The sequence below is a fragment of the Marmota marmota genome, unplaced genomic scaffold, assembly GCF_001458135.2.
Source record: "Marmota marmota marmota unplaced genomic scaffold, marMar, whole genome shotgun sequence".
In the NCBI taxonomy this organism is placed as follows: domain Eukaryota; kingdom Metazoa; phylum Chordata; class Mammalia; order Rodentia; family Sciuridae; genus Marmota; species Marmota marmota.
This window is the reverse complement of record NW_025999990.1, coordinates 7,710,719-7,728,430: the sequence shown is the minus strand read 5'-3', so window position 1 is coordinate 7,728,430 and position 17,712 is coordinate 7,710,719. Positions and strand designations below refer to the sequence as shown.

The 17,712-nt window shown below is 42.9% G+C and overlaps 1 protein-coding gene across 1 annotated transcript in view; it reads left to right on the top strand.

Moving 5' to 3' along the window:
• The window catches only part of Tnfrsf11a (TNF receptor superfamily member 11a), a gene marked incomplete at its 5' end in the record, with an annotated part of 32,567 nt that extends 15,329 nt beyond the window's left edge, over window positions 1-17,238 (top strand). The window contains 4 exon segments of the mRNA XM_015482179.2: window positions 133-185; window positions 1,742-2,516; window positions 13,900-14,129; window positions 14,132-17,238. Of these exon segments, the coding sequence (XP_015337665.2) occupies window positions 133-185; window positions 1,742-2,516; window positions 13,900-14,129; window positions 14,132-14,218 (1,145 nt within the window).
• Window positions 17,239-17,712: the final 474 nt, after the last annotated feature.

Genomic DNA, 17,712 nt, shown 5'->3' with positions numbered 1-17,712 from the left:
CCAGCCCCTCTAGAAACTTTTTGAGACCTACATTTGTCCTATAACATCAAAGTTATCAAAAAATTTTTGTTTTTATGATAAAGAAATAGGAAATTATAATACGAAATCCTTATCCTTGCTTTGTTTTTCTAGCTAATTTGTGGCACTGGATCAATGATGCTTGCCGTCACATAGGTGGAAATAAGGTAAAGTTAAATTTCTTTGGGGTCTCCCTTAGGTCCTTGGAACAGTTATACTGCTTCAACTCTAACTCATCAACCATTGAGCCCCATTGCTTATTTAGCACCTACATACAAGGTGTGCAAACCTCAAATCCCACCATTGATCCCTACTGCATAACCCAGGGCTCATCATTCTTCGTTCTAGATGCCTCTTTTTCTTTATGTTTTATTCTGCTTTTTTTTTTTTTTTTTGTACTGTGGATTGAACCCAGAGACATCTACCACTGATCTGCATCCCTAGCCCTTTTGCATTTTATTTTGAGACTAGCCTGGATCTTGTGATCCTCCTGCCTCAGCCTCCCCAATTGCTGGGATTATAGGCGTGTGCCTTAGCACCCCAGCACTCCTTTAATTTTTTTGTTTTGTTTTGCTTTTGTGCTGCTGAGGATCAAACCCAAGGCACATGCTGGGTAAGCGCTCTCCACTGGACCACACTCCAGTCCTCGTTCCTCTCTGTCACCTCTGTGTATATGTTTTTTTTTTTTTTTAGTATAAATCTTGATTGCCTGGTACAGATTCTTAGGAGGAATGAGCTACCACTTTCATTTAATTTGCAATTATTTTGGTAACTTTTTATTTTGACATAATTTCAAAATTATACAAAATAGAATATTACAACCAATGTCCACAGCCCAGATTCACAAGTGTTTACCTTTTATCACATTGCTTTATTCTTTGTTTTCTTTCTCTGTGCATGCATATGAAAATGCACATTTTTTTTCTTGAATCCCTGTAGAGTGAATAAAGGCAGTGTGTTCCCATATCCTTAAACATGTCAGTGTGTATTTCCTAAGAACAAGGACACTCTCATATACAACCATGGTACATTTATCAAAATCAAGATAGTATTACAGTGAATATTGAATATTGAATATTCAAATTCCATTTTGTCCTTTAGATTTATTTTCTTAGGTATAAAAATCTATCAACTTTAAACCCTATGCTGACCTCTCTGGTTCCAGGATCTGGAACCCGGGATCCAGGATCCTTCTTGTCTCCCCTTTCTCATATTTAGATCTTCTGTCTCTAGCAGTAGGACACTGGTTCCACTTGTTATCAATGTGTTCACTCGTTTGCTCAATTCTAGAACACACAGAAGGTAGGTTTGGAATTACTAACCTATACCACAGCAAAGCACAGACCTACCAACTGGAGCTTCCAGTATAGCAACCAACTACAGTATCCAGTATGATGTCATTTTCATATATTTATATTGAGGGTACAGAGTCAAAATACTGTGTTGAAACATTATGTGGGTTAGCTCTTTCCTCCCTTTTGTGTGGATATTCTATTCCTTTGAAATGCAGTAAGATCCATTCATTTCTGGTTGTGTTCCATTTTAGGATTCTCCTACACTCGATAATTTTGAATAGCACAAATAAAGTATGGCGTGGATGTGCCATCTGTACTTGTTATGGTGGAAATAATTAGTATAAACACTGTTTTCAGCAGTGTTTAGCTGAACATGTTCTAATAACTCTGGGTATTAACGCCTCTGCCTTCTGAATTTGTATCTGCAGGCGTCCTCAGGCGACAGCTGTCTCAGCGCTCCCTCGGCAGGCTCGAGTCAGTGTGAAGTGTGTGAAGGTGTCTTACTGCTGACGCTGGAGAAGATGGTTCCAGAAGCGATGTGCTGTGCAGACGGAGCTGGTGTCTGTGGGGGTGCGTGTGTGGGAGGTGAGCCCTGTGCACAGGGCGAAGATGCAGGGATGTTCTCCTTGGTCAGCGAGGTGGAGATCAAGGCGGACTCCAGCAGGCAGGTTCCTATGGAGGACGAGTACATGGACCGGCCCCTGCAGCCCCCAGAGTGTTTGCAGCTCCTGACCCAGCCTGGAAGCAAATCCGCACCCCCTTTCCCTGAACCACTGGAGGTGGGGGAGAATGACAGTTTAAGCCAGTGCTTCACGGGGACTGAGAGCACAGTGGACTCAGAAAGCTGCCACTTCACGGAGCCCCCGTGCAGAACTGATTGGATTCCCGTGTCCCCCGAAAAGTACTGGCAAAAAGAGGTGGAGGGTGGCAGTTATGCCCCCTGGGCAGCCAGCTCCAGCTTGGGGGACAGCTACACAGGCTGTGGGATCCCTCCTGGGGAGGACCAGGAACCCCTTATGGGTTCCCTGAAACACGGACCTTTGCCCCAGTGTGCCCACGGCATGGGCCCTCCCTCTGAAGAAGTGGCTGGTGGCGCAGAGTGGGGAGACAAGCCTGAGGACGGGGCTGATGTAAGGCTTCCCAGCTCAGCAAGGGGAAGCGCTGGGTCTGGAACCGCCCCCAGTGACCAGCCACCTGCCACTGGTAAGTAATTCTCCTGGTCTCCCACAGTTGAGCAAAAAGCCCTATTCTTGGGCTAAGGTTTGGGGGCAGTTATCAGGCCATTTAGGGAAAAGGAAATTGACATGGGGAAAATTCAGCCTGACCATTTTCTCTTAATTAGTGTTTTTCCAGAGGGGTTTCGGTTTGGTGCACCTGTGTGTGGGCTTGTACGCTGTGCCCACTGCTCTGTGGCTTCATCTTCTACTACTGGGCTATTAGGGCACCTATGAATATCCAGTTCACGTTAGTATCAGGCTTCTTGTGGTTAAAGTATTCCTTAAACCCCAGCATTGACCGCTGAAGGACAGAGTCAACACTGACCTCAGGACTGGCTAAATCAAGGTGTTCCTTCAGATTTATGGGTTTATTATTATTATTATTATTATTATTATTATTATTATTATTATTTTAGTTGTAGATGGACACAATGCCTTTATTTATTTTTATGTGGTGGTGCTGAGGATTGAACCCAGTGCCTCACATGTGCTAAGCAAGCACTCTACCACTGAGCCACAACCCCAGCCCCCCCCGGCCCCATTTCTGTTTTGGGGGGGGTTTGTTTAAAAAGCAACTTAGGCCTCTTAAAGGTCCCCCAGGGAAGCTCTTATAAATCTCAGGCTCTTGTAAATTTCAGGAGGACAAACAAAATTGTTTAATTGATCCTCGATTAACTAATATTTATTTGAGCAGCATTCTGGTTCTGTACCAAATTAACGATGCAGGAGAAGTGTCTTTTAATGCTTTTTAGGACCAGGCCCTTCATCACCACTACGTGTAATATGGTTATGGAACAGGAGGATGATTTACAATTTAGCATCATTATGGAAATTTATCACTGCAACACTGCTTGAGCAGGAACAAGCCACCAATGATAACATTATGACTCTTTTTCCTGAGGGTAAAACACCATCTGTTTTATTATGTAGTTACAAAGGACTTTGCGACGAGCAGGGAGGGCTTCCTCTGGCTCTGGGAATCCTTAGCCCTATAAGGAGTCAGGGATCTCATTAAGAGTCTTCTGAAAGCTACAGACACTCTTTCCAGAAAAAAAAAAAATGAATATATGGATGCATACTATTTAAGGGACTTCACAAAATCTTCCAACTCTAAGAAGAAAAAAAAAATAGCTCATTCACAGGCCTCTCCTCTCTAGAGATGCTTTTTCTTTCAGGTCTCTTGATCTAGACTGTAAGTGGCGCTAGAGCTGCCCGAGAGTTATTTTGTAATCCTGGGGTGGCAGATCCCAGCCTAGCACAGAGGCTGCTCTGCCTCCCAGTAACAATGGCTGCAGGCTCCTTGGCCAAACAGCCATGCTGGTGTTTCCCAAGCAGTGTGGTTTGCTGCAGCTACACAAATGCACTGATTTATAAATTCTGTCCTATCAATTACCAGTCAAACTGAAAGAAGATACATTTGAGGATATTTTTAAAAGAACTGGTAGAATTTTCCTCCTGAAGACTTTAGAATGTATTTTGAAGATTTTAAGGAATTTCCATGACGAAGAATCGAGTTCTGTTATCTGTTTGCATTGTTCTGCATCTTTCTAGCCATTTGTTTTGGTTCTGTTGGTTCTGGAGAGACACTGAACCAGGTTTCAGGCTGTGGGGAATGAGAAGGCTGCAGCTCAGTCTGTGGCAGCAGCTGAGTCCTGGCAGTACCAAAGGACAGACCAGTTTTTCAATTGGTGACACGAGGAGATGGCATTTGCTACTGTGGGAGAAACATCATCAGTTCTTGGAAGAACCGGGTTGGGAAAATTTAAAGATTCTCTCTCCTCTCTTTTCTCTCTCTCTCTCTCTCTCTCTCTCTCTCTCTCACACACACACACACACACACACACACAAAACACTCAGTGTCACGAAGCCAAAAGCCAGATTGTTTGCTGTCCTGAGAAAGAGTGAAAACAGTGTCCTCCTCTGCGTCTTTTATTTCTCCAGTGCTAAACATTGAGGCTCAGAGGAAAGAAATAAAAAGGGTGTCATCAACCGAGTGGTGTTAATTTGCAAAGAGTTTACTCTGCTTTTTCCATCTTCAGTTGGTGCTTGGCCATGTACGGCATCCATGAGGAGTCTGCTGTGCTGTCACCAGCCAGTGGGCCAAGTTCCTTTTTGCCTGAGAAGCAGCAGGAGCCAGAATGATTTTAGAGGCTGTGTCTTTTTCTCTCTACAATTATGTCTACATGAACAGGCTGGTTTCTGGTCAAAATACCACATTTCCATTCTTTTTTGTTTAATTGTTATAATTTATGTGCTATAGAATGCATGAAAAAAGATGGCACTTGTAGGAGACATGAGAGAAGGGTCTGATCTCCTTCCATCTCGTGCTCTCAAGACCCGAGCGAGGTGGCCTCTTTCACTGTTTTTTTTGTTTGTTTGTTTTGTTTTGTTTTTGTGTGTGTGTTGTTGTTGTTGTTTTATTTTGTTTTTTAACACCCAGGTATTATTTTGTTTATTTGTTTATTTAAACTTAGAACCAAACCAAGTGCTTTCTGATGACAATGTCTGGGGATTTCCGCAGGAAATTGTGTCTCCGTTGTGCCAGCATCTACAAGTGTAGACAACTTTAAAAAAAATACCCAAAGTTGTTAAGGCGATTTTATTGATGCTAAATCTTAAGGAATAGTGAGAATTATTAGCAAAGACCAACGAAAGGGGAAATACCTGCTTTTGGTTATGTCTTAAACAGCCCTGCCTTAATTTAGGTATTTGATGATGCCTAATCCTGATAACAGGATGGTTATCTTGGTTATAAGCTCCTCACGTGGAGTTAGAATTCTTACTGTGCCACTGGAGAATGGTAACTTCATATGGAAAAAGTAGCAACTGCTTATAATTAATGTGTCTATGGTTGGCCAACAAGTTGGCATTAGCTTCTGGTTAGTCACTAGGTTCTGCTACTTCTGAGCTGGGGAGAGTTGCTTATTTACAGGGCCCCCAGCAATTCTTGATGAACTCTGGTGACATATTTGCTTTTCTATAAAACCTTTATTGAAGGTCTCTTAAGCTACAGTGACTTGGAAGATCTTGGAATACAAGTAGGGATTGATGTTAGGGAATGAAGAAACTCAAAAAGAATCCATACGTTCCAAAGTATGGATCCTTCCCCAGCCTGTCCCACGCACTGGTCACTGTTTTTTGATTTTTTTTTTTTTTGGGCAATGAGTCTTGGACATTTTCTAACTGAGCCTAGAGTCTATCACACAACCCAGTCCTAGTAGCCATAAACAATCAGTAGGGATTTCTATAATCTTGTCATGCCTTGTCTTTCTGGTATCTCAAAGGTATCTCAATCAATATGGATATGCACACTCATCCCACCAGTCAGAGTAGGCAGGCAACCAAAAGCACCATAGTTCCTCATTCATTCCCAGTGGGCTCTTAGGCCCCCACTTCTTTGGTCTGCTCTTAGAGGCTGGGTGAGAAGCAGAGGATGGAAGGACTGGCAGTGACCATCCTGGGCACACTGCACTGTCCTGAGCAGAGGAGGCAGAATCCACAGAGCAAAGGTGAGCCAGTTCATCCAAGCGGCACAGACTCCTCCAGAGCTTCCTGGTGGCCATGATGACTGGAGGGTGAACACACTTGTCTGACTCACCGCTGCTCCCCCATCCTCAGTCCCATCCCTGGGCCCACCTGCTTTTGGAATGACTGTTCTTGACCATCCATTTCCATCCTAGAAGGACAGGAAAAGGTTTTCCTATCTGAATTTTCCTCCCTTCCCTTTACTGCCCCCAGCAGTGGACAGGCCTCTAGTTTTTACTTTCTTCACTCTCCTTAGAATAAATGCCATGCACCAACTTTTCACTTTTAGCTAAGTGTTGTAAGGCAGGTACTCATTGGTCCACTGGTCCTGAATCTTTAAGTTAAAATCAGTATTTCATAATTTGCTTACTTGGTCATAATTGCTCAGCATTCATTGGTGCCAAAAGTCAATGCATTATTTCAAAATATATTTTTAAATTGTCCACTGTATACACCTTGTTTAATTTAGTGCCACCTCCCTTCTTTCTGTACCATTAGAGCTCATTTTGGAAGGATTTGGTCTTAAGATCTTCCAAGTAATTTTCAAGCATGATTCAGAATGGAATTATTAAATATTGCTTCCTTTCCCTTATCTTCATATACCCAGTTTCTTCCAAACCTGAAACAGAGCTTGCATTTCCATAAAAAGGAAAATCACATGAGAAGCATATGGGTTAAATATATAATGTTATTTTATTTTAATTCCCAAAGAACCCAATGTAGCCTGGGTAGTCTGAGTGTATTTGTGTATATTTTTAGTTCTGTTACTTGGAAGAAAATCTACATGACAATTTGGTGGTATTATTTGGCATAGTTCTGGTGATTTAATATTCATATGTTATGCATTTTAAACAACTGTAATGAGCTTTTGAGAAGCGAAGTGTGCGTTACCTTGTTAAAAAATGTAAATTCTGTCAGGGATTGTGTTCTTAAACCTAAGCTTGTTCTTTCTGCCTGAGAAAAACAGATTCCACAGAGCCTGCTATATAAAGCATGGGTTTAGCAACGTATAAATCTTTCTGATCATAATGGGACACATCATTCGTTTATTGTTTCTGTTGACTTAGATGCTATTTTTAACACTCTCAAGTTATCAGAACATTTTTCTAGTTAAATCTCATTAAATACTAATGTTCAGTCAACTCATCCATTCTAAATGTTCAAATCCCCGACTTTATAAAAAAACCTCCATGTCATTCTGGTTTTCGGATCAATTTTTGGGTAGCCTTCAAGTAGCTTTCTACTGTTACGTGGCATTCAGAGACCGCAAGGTGGTTTTGCTATCCTAAAGATGACAGTTTCATCTGTGGTATTCTAGATATTAGTTACCAGCCACCGACAAAGTGCTGTGTGATGAGCTTTTTAATTACCCCCAGAACTCCTATGGGGCAAATTCCTTGCCCAGTATCACAGGGCTAGGAAGCAACGAAGCCAGGATTCAAGTAGCTGACAGGGATCCCTGTCCTTTCAGCCACCACCCATCTCCTCCTGAATGATACTGATTTCCTTGGGTTACTGTCTTGGGGAATCCTCAGTTTCTACAGGCCTGGGATAAATGGCTACTCTGGCTGAGTGAGGGGCAGTGGCCAGGCCAGGCCAGACCCAGAAGTTTCTGCAGGAAGAGACACTGAGATGTGCAGTAAGGGATGGTTCCTTGTCCTATAATGAGACTCTTGTCTGCTGCCAGTTGCCTCTGGAAGTTTCTGTTTTAACCATCACTGATTCTTTTGTGGGGAAAGTCCTCTCTCTCAAAAGACCCCAACCCCATCTTTTTTTCACAAGTGAAATAAAATACGTGTGAGGGGTGGCCTTGAAGGAGAAAACTGGGGGAAAGGCAGCCTGAGGAGAGCAGCTGAGAGAGAGTGACAGGTCCTTGGCTTTGCCAGTTTCTAAAGGCTCTGTGGCCTAGTGGCACATAGACGGGCCTTGGGCCTTTTAAAAACTACGGACTTTACTTTTTGAGACTCATGAAAGAAAAAAAAAATGTAGTAGAAGAAGAGATTTCCCATACGCTTCTGCTCCAACACATGCATGACCATTACCAACATCCCAACCAGAGTGGGCATGTTTAATACAATTAATGAACCTACCGTGAATCATTATCACCCAAGGTCCATGGTTTACATTAAGGTTCATTCATAGTGTTGTGTTTTGACAAACTATAAGGGCACATTGCAGTATCATATAGGGTAATTTCACTGCCCTAAAAATCCTCTGTGTGCTGACTGTGTATCCCTCCTTCCCCCTCTCCCAGCCTCTGGCAACCACTGATATTTTTACTGTCTTCATAGTTTTTCCACAATGCCATCTAGCTGGAATTGAACAGCACACAGCATTTTCAGTTTCCTCCTGCATTGAAGTTTCCTCCATGTCTTCTCATGACTTGATAGCTCATTTCTTTTTGTCACTAAATAATATTCTATAGTCTGGATTACCACAGTTAATATTTGTGTATTCATCTACTGAAGGACATCTTAGGCAATTATGAGTAAAGCTGCTATAATCATCCACTTGCAGATTGCTTTATGGACATAAGGTTTTAACCCCTTTGGGTAAATACCAAAGAGGAAGATCCTGGGCTTGTATGGGGAGCCTGTTAAATCTAGTTGTGTAAGAAGCTGCCCACTGTCTTCCAAAGTGTCTGTACCATTTTGCATTCCTGCCAGCAATGAATGAGTTCTCGTTGCTCCCCCGCTTTACCAGTATTGGTGGCATTGGTGTTCTGGATTGGGGCCATTCTGATAAGTGTGTAGTGGAATCTAATTGTTGGTCTAATCTTCACTTCCTTCAATACATTTGACATGTAGCATCTTTTCGTGCACCTATTTGTCATCTGAATATATCTTCTTTGATGAGGAGTCTGTTAAGGTCTTTGGCCCATTTTTTAAATTAGGTTGTTTTCTTTTTTTTTTATTGAGTTTCAAGAGTTCATTGAATAGTTTGAGTAAGTGTCCTTTACTAGACATGGCTTTTCAAATACTTTTGCCCACTCTGTGGCTTATCTTCTCAATCTCTTAAGCCTCACATCATTCTCAGGCCATCTTGGGTAAGCCTCGTCCAAATCTTCCTTCCCCTTTTACATTCTCCCTTTTACTGGCCCCAACAAAGGAGAGGTCTACTCTGACAACACAGCATCCCAGGGAAAGTACCACCCTGGCCCTCGGTGTAAAGAGTTACCCTTCAAGGGCACTTAGCCACTGCAGAAACATGGCCACTGTGCTGGAGAGGCAGTCCCACAACACCCCCAGATTATGCGGGTCACCCACATGGTGTCTTAAGGAGGCTGCCATCCCAGAGTCCTGTCCTCTCAGATCAGCTGACGTAACCATGGAAACTTTCTGTGCAGAGACGTAGGATGCAAATTGTTGCTTTTAGCAGGGACAGTTCAGGACTGAGCTGTACTTAAGGGTACAGGTTATCACCAGTTCATTCTGAGCCTCTCTCTAATCTAGCAAACATTCAACTCATAGCTGACTGGTGCGACAAGAATTGAGACTGTGGACTTGGCGTAGATTTATATAGATGAGTGTTCTAACCAGAGGCAATCATGATCGATGATTTCAGAAAAGAAAACAAAAGTTGGCTAGATTTCCAGAGGAAAGCACCCTTTCAATCTTTAAGACACATGGAGAGCCTCCAACAAGATGGATGGAAAGGACATTACCACTCAGTCTCTGTTTCACAAATTTCTGTGCCTTTTGGGGTTTTGTGAGTGCAAATGCTACTTACTAGCTACAGCAGGGCTGTCATTGTATCTGTGACTAATTTTGTGCCATTTTCCAAGCATTTTCAAACCCATCATCTTGTTTAACCCTGTGCCATCCCACCAGATTGCCACATTTATGAGTTCGTTTATTTAACAAATATATATTGTTATTATTGGTCATTGATGCTCATTTTGTACATGAGAAAACCTGAAGAGTTTTTAGGTAGTTTGTCTCAAATTCTCACCACCAATGAGGGCCAAGCTGGGACAAGAACCGAGGTCTTTTGGATTTCTGCTCTCTCCTCTTTTTCACTCAATTTCTTACACTCCTTTACCCAGGCAACCATTAATACACCCATGCCTGTAGTCAAACTTCCTCCCCTCTGATCCCCAGAGACAGAAACCCCACAATGATATTGATGTTATTAAATTATTCAGGTGAGTCTGGATTATGAGAAGCCAAGGAAAAATAAGGCTGTATGACAGTTTTCACCCTGAAAACAATGTCAATTAGTAGAGGGGAGAGCCAGCCAACCACCAGGAGTGCTCACTTGCAAAGTGTCTGCAAGCAGGTGTCTGAATACCGCCAACAGCCTGGAGAGAGCATGCAGAAAAGTCTGGATTTGGAGTAATGTTTCTATTATCTTTATTATTGGAGTGGATGCTCTTAATCTATCTCCATTTAAGGCTCAGATTAACCCTCACTCTCCTCTCTGTGAAGGAGGTACTCCAAAGCCCTTGGCACACTGATTACTCACAACTTTTTGGCTATCCTAGGATTCCAGGGCCCTTTGCTCCCACTGGTGAATGATCATGCTTTCCATAATCCCTGGGTGTGCCCAGTCCTGTGGGTGTAAATTGACCTTGGTGTCATTTTAAAACTTTCATTGTTATATAAACTGGCAAAAAAATGAGTTTGATAAGCTTGAGGATCATTTCTATGAAAATTATTGAATGTTTTTGGATGATTCATAGAATGAGTTGTTGAAAATATTTTGCTATTAAAGTTGAGGTAGAAGAGACCTATATGAGAAATTGGGGAAATGCAACTCTAGAAGGATTTTGCATATAGCCTGTTTGGCAAGTGACTTTGTTTTTGTTCTGCTTTGACATTAAAGGTATCATTGATATAGTCAGAAAACCCAGTCTCCAAGGGACAGGACTCTCTTCTGTGTCAAAAAGTTGGCATTCATGTCACTAGACTGGGGTCTGAAAAGGTCCCTCCAAGGAGGAGAATGAACCTCAGTTCAGCCTGGGGGTTCTTGACTTTTGAAAGAATCCCAGTACATGTCAAAAGTAAGGCACACACAAGGATTTATTTAGGGACAGTGAAGATGTACATACCCCAAAAGCAGGGTGTGGGCACCCCTTGTCTCAGAGGGAGTGACAAGTGATGACCCAGCTTTAACTCTCCGATTACATATAAGATTTTCCTGGAGCTGGGTGCAATGGCACACACCTATAATCCCTGTGACTCGGGAGGCTGAGGCAGGAGGATCGTGAGTTCAAACCCAGCCTCATTAACTCAGGGAGACCCTGTCTCTAATAAAATATAATAAAGGGTTGGGGATGTGGCTTGGTGGTTAAGTGCCCCTGGATGCAATCCCTGGTATCCGCCCCCCCCCCCAAAAAAAGTGCAGGTTCCCAGGCAAGCTTTTTCTTGAGAATTAAGTTCCAAGAAAATAATTTGATATTTGGGGATTAGAATGTTTCTTTTTGTTTAAGCAGTCTGGCCATAGATCATTTGTGGGCACAATTGTGTAAGTCTTTGAATCTGGTGACATTTAAATTGATTGTTTTTGTCCTAGTTGATGTGTTACAAGCATATGCTGGAAGCTTTGTTCATCTAACTAAAGGAACAAGCATGAGTAGTTCTTGCCTGAAGATCTGGGTCTACTAAGGGTCTCTTTTCCTCTCTCCCTGAGAGTCTACCTATCTCATCAAGAGATTTCCAGCAAGTGGTAGGAGGCTTGATATCCAGAAAACACATAATTGAGTCTGTATCTTAAGAGCACCAATGGATAACCTCTATAATTCAGTGTTTTGCTGAATATTTACTTCCTCAGTAGAAAAAATTGTTTGGCAAACACTTCTGCAAAATTAAAACATGTCCAACCTATGAAATGTTACCTTCCAAAAAGTGATGCTATATTAGAGTAAAGAAAAACTCACAATAGTCCTAACACTTGCCTGTTCCTCAGAAATGGCAATATAATTTGCAGAGATAGTGAAAAATTAAAATGCAAGGCCCCCCTGTTCAAAAATTAATAGGAATTTCAAGATGATGACAGCAGAGCATTCAAACAATCCTGGGGCCCTTCTGAGGTCAAGGCTCTATGCAGCCGTGCAGGTCACACAGCCATGAAGACCACCCTGAGGACACTTGTTGTTGGCAAATCAGTACAACTTCTCTTTTTTAAAAAAGTTTAATCTGTACCAGTTTATTGTATTTCACAAAAGGCAGCACAATGGACTTGATCAAAGGTTGTTTTTGTCATAAATTGTATCTTCAGTAAAGAAACACTTGAAGAATAAACTTGAGAATCTCATGCTCTTTCTAGTTAAGTTAGCTTCTTAATTGTCAGGAATTTAAAGAGCTTGATATTGTCTTCCCCACTGCAACCCCCCTATGGCCCTCCAAGAATAAGATTATTATCCAGTCTATAAATTGAAGGATTCTGAATTTAAAAATATGTCCCTTAAATTAAAGGGTTTGAGTTCTATTTTGAAAATAAAAATAGAAAACTGAAAAGAATATCAGTCCTATAGAAATTTTAGGATATCATATCAAAGAATTGTTTGCCATAGGGCAACAGCATGGAATGAAATTCTTAAGATGCAAAATTTTACACAGATCTTCATGTGCAAAACAATGCCCCAAAAACAGGTTTGTTTTTTTTTTTTTTTAACTTCAGCTTAGACAAATTTAAGGTTCTAACAAAGTAGTAGTAAATAACGATGGATTCAAGATGATTTGTTGGAGAATAAAAAATTTAAATAGTGAATAAATCACATATACCCTGACACAACTAGATAAATCTAAATATGAAGAGGAAAAAGAAGAGATGTGATGAAATTCAAAACCATAAATCATTCATCCAGTGCCTAGATTTACCCTTTATGTAGTTTCATATGATATTGAAGAACAACAGAACCAGCAAGAATGCTGTAATAGTAAAGAAAAAAAAAACATTATTTTTTATTGGTTCTTTTTAGTTTTATATGACAATAGAATCCATTTTGACATAGTTATAAAAGCATGATATATTTCTTGTTCTAATTCAGTCCCCAGTACTTCTCCTTCCTCTTCCCTTCCCCTTCCCCTACCCACCTCTATTGACCTTTCTGCCATTTACCCATGGTTGTTGTTTTTTTTTTTTTTTAATTAATTTCTTGTGGATGTACGATGGTGAGTCACTGTGGTATATTCATATAGGTACAAAGGGAAGTTATATCAGGTTCTTTCCTTTTCCCAATCCCCCTCCCTTCCCTTCATTCCCCTTTGTCCAATCCACCCCTTCCCCATTATGGGTCACCTTCACGTATCAGAGAAAATATTTGACCTTTAGTTTGGGGGATAGGCTTATTTCACTTTGCATGACAGAAGAAAAAAAAACATTTTTTTAGAGTAACTTCTTCTTCTTCTTTTTAATGTTAAGAAAATTTATTAACCTCCGCTAAAAACTGAGCCCACTTGACCCCATGATCCTCCAGGACTGAGCTGCTAGGAACCTCTATAGAAGGAAGAAGGAATGAAGGCCCCCCAGGTGCAGAAGCCTCCAGTCAGAGGCGGTGGACTGAGGTTTGCCCAGTGACAAGGCTGGGCCATTAGCTGTGCTTGCTGCACCCCCCACGTCGCCTTTGAAACCTTTGGTTCTTGTCTGTGGTTCTGCAATCCAGGTTCAGTCCCCTGTGCCGGGCAGGAGCGTGGCCTCCTGCCTCCAGCCTCCTGCCTCCCTCCTCTGCCTCTGCAGGCCGCTAGGCACCGAGGGCCTCCCCAGAGGGAGGGAGTGCCCTGCGCTCCCTCCGAGAGACCCTGCAGGCCAGCCTGCGAGGGGCGCGGGGCCCGGCGGCTTCTCTCGGGGCCAGTCCCCAGCGGCGACGCTGACTCAACCTCTCCGTGTCCCCCTCCCCGCAGGGAACGTGACTGGAAACAGTAACTCCACGTTCATCTCCAGCGGGCAGGTGATGAACTTCAAGGGCGACATCATCGTGGTCTACGTCAGCCAGACGTCGCAGGAGGGCGCGGCGGGGCCGGGGGCCGCGGCGGAGCCCGTGGGCCGCCCGGTGCAGGAAGAGACGCTGGCGCGACGCGACTCCTTCGCGGGGAACGCGCCGCGCTTCCCGGACTCGTGCGCGGGCGCCGAGGCGCGGCTGGCGCGGGGCTGCAGGAGCAGGGCGCGCCGGGGCCCGAGAAGGCCTCGCGGCCGGTGCAGGAGCAGGGCGCGGCCGCGTGAGTGTGGCCAGCCCTGCGGCGGACGCCCGGTGTCGCCTCCGGCCGCGCGGTGGCACCTGAGGTCGCAGCTCCGCGCCGGGATCCCCGCCACGCATCGGTACACTTGTGCACAGTGACCTGGCACCCTCTGCCCACCTTGCTCTTCGGAAAACCAGTGACTGCAAAACAGTAAATGGATCGTGACTTCTCGCCGAGGCCCACAGCGGCTGGTCCACTCTCCGCGCAGGTGCACCTTGTGATCTGCGCTGGGCACCTGTGACTACCTTGTAACTCCTCCCCCTCCGCCACCTGTTATCTTGTAATCAGCAACTTGTCCCTTTTGACATGTTTTATGACTGTCTTATTCCATCCAGATCTCTATCCCCCCCATATTTATATTTCACTTTCTTTCATACCATATTTCTTGATACTTTTGCCCTCTTTTCTCCCAAATTATCCTGGAGGTAACAGTCTCCTTTACATAATTTCTTTTGCATCTCTTCTCTCCTCACAGTGTTCCCTGATGGCTCTAAGCACTTTGAGGGGAAAGCTAGAAACTTTAAGCCTAGAATGAGGTGCAGGGAACAAATGGAGGGACACGTTTTCTGAGAAAGACATTCTATGTTCTCTTTTTCTAAAAGGAAGAAGATGGCAAATCAAATGTTCTCCCTGAATGTCCCCCACCCCAATCCCTGATCCTGGGGATTGAACCCAGGAGGTGCTCTACCACTTACCTACACCCCCTGTCCTTTTTTATTTTGGGAAAGTGTCTCCCTGAGGCTGGCCTCGAACTTTCAATTCTCTTGCTTCAACCTCCTGAGTAATTGGGAGTAACTTCCATTTCTCCTGCCCCCAGCCCTCTCCCCGCACACCATGTTTTTAAATCTGTATAGATCCTTGAGCAGAATTAAGTTCAGCGCCTGGCCTTGCCCACTACGGGATTTACTTGTCCACACTGGCAGAGGTAACAGGTACTTGGCAGGTACTTGGCAACTAAATATGTAAAAATCCAAGTTGTTGTGTCTTGGCATTCTTATTCCTGATGTCTCGCTGGAAAGGATGCAGAAAATGAGTAAGGACACAAGGCCAGCCTGCATACAAAGTGAAAAGAGGGTGCCAGGAAAATTCAAGAAAGAATGAATAAGTTGACATATTAATTTGCATTTCTCTTTCTAGATATGAATGCCATAAATGTGTTTTGGCACTGGGCCCTCTTTTCCTCCTCAATCCTGTGCATCTCTGATTTAGACTTGTAGAACTAGAAAACATTCTTGCTATTTTCCAGTGCATATAAATTACAAACAAATCCCTGTGTTGTGAATACAGGGAAATTTATTTTCCTGTGGGTGCATCTCTTGGCATTGGTTGTCTTGTGAGGAAACAGTGTAAGTCAGACCATAAGGAGTCAACCGGGGATTTACCTACTTTAGTGGCCAATGAGCATTGGTTCTCCTCAAACACTGAAGAAAAGGTAAAGCCCCTAAGCAAATTAAAATTATTTTGCACATCTGGTAGTGGTAATGATGGTTGCTGTGCAGACTTTACCAACCTCAAGTGTCCAGCTAAAGAGAATGGCCCTGGCTTCACCCTCCTGGTTGCAGTTCTCCTAGAAAGGCTGGGGCAGCCGGAGATGGGGAGGGGGCAGTTGATTGTGATTTCTAATGGAGAAGCAGAGAATGGCTCCTTCACTGGCAGAAAGAACTGTGGGAAATAACTGCAGTGCCAGGATGATGTATTGGTGGGAATTTACAATCTATCTTACTCTTTTAGTTAAAAGTCCATCCAAAGAGAGATGCTACACAAATGGAAGAACCCATTGTACTTTTTTTTCCATTATACTTTTTGATATGGAATATATTAAACAAAGTTATAAGTTTACAGAGTAGGCTGCTGAGCTAAAAACCCATTTCTACTGTGACTGTCACCATCTCACTGAGATGATTTTGCCTTCTTGTGCTTTCATTTTCTTTCTATAAAAAGGCAATAATGATAATTTATCATGGTTTCCCTACCCAGAGATATCAAAAGGATGCTACAGTGAATGCTAAAGTGCCTTGAGCTCCTTAAATATGAGGTGCTATATAAATATGTTAAGAATCTATTTTCAGAAAAAAGGTAACATTCTTTCCCACATGGATCCCTACTAATTCTGTGTTGTGCCACAGGCAATTAAGTGATAGGAAATGTGTAGCAAATACAGGTCTGTGTCTGTGAATTATAGAGATGTATGTGACAAATGGAATCAGAAGGAAATGAAAGCAATAATGAAAAATTATTTGGGGGACATGATAAAGAGATTATTAAACTTATATTTGACTATACAAGGTTACTTTTCATGGCGTACTAAAACAGGACTCATGATGCAACTTCTTCCTGATCTCCATGGTGTGCTGTGGTGTCAAACATTGGTTTTATTGTGTCTTATTGGTGGTTCCCTTGACAACAGGGTTGGGAGAGAAAACACTCTCTTTGTTGATATGTCTGTTGTTAATCTCATAAGAAAATTATTTTAAATACAGCCTGGCACCTAGTGAGAGAGTTTAAAGGGAAATGAAATGTGTTATTTCCTACTTGTGTTCTACTCAGCTGCTAGAAAAAGGAATAATTAGTTTCTTTACTTGCAAATGTCAGGAGTAGTTCGGGTGTGATACATGGAACAGGGAAAGAAGGATTCTTGCTGTGTGACAACCCTCCCCACGATGTAGTGACTTAAAGCAACTGCTACTTACTTAGTTCAAGGTTCTATAGTTGGATCAACTCAACTGGGGTGGTTCTTAGGCCTGGGCCCTGCCGGGTGAGGCTTGCTCATGAAGGTGCAGCTCATGGGGCTGGGGCTGGACAAGCCTGAGCTCTCTGTACATGGTCCCCCATCCTTCCAGCTGCTGAGCTGGGCTCGCTCTTATGGTGTCAGGGTCTGGAGAGAGCAAGCAAAATCTGCCTCTCTGTAACCTATATATTTCATTGTGTAAAGCGAGATGTGTGACTTGAATGTTATAGATATTAGTAGTTAAAATTGGAATAAAAGAACTTGTGATTACCCAGCTTATGACTAGCAGGCAACCCATGAGTATCTGGTGAATTGCCATCACTAAAAGTGGTATAGCCTGTGAATTTATTGTTTTTCAATAAGTTCTGACATTATGGAAAGACACACCAAACATGTTTGGTCTGTTAATGGCACAGCTTACCCATGACAATCTGCAATGTCTCAAGATACATTTTTTCTAGGTAGATGCCACAGCAAGAAGAGGTCGCAATTCAAGGTTGTTCTGGGAAGACGTTGGGGGCAAGTAGGACTGTCTTAATATTCTTTGTATGTCCTTCCCCTTTTTAAACAGGTATTTTTATTAAGCCCAGGCTGGCTCTGAGTCAGAAGGTCAAGAAGGGACAAGACAACAATTTCTGACAATAAAAGAAACAAACCTTAGGCCATGCAAGAGTTCAGATGTCATGATTGGAGTATGGTGTGGCAACAGAGCCAGGGCCCTGAGCTCTGGGCCAGGACCTTCACTGACA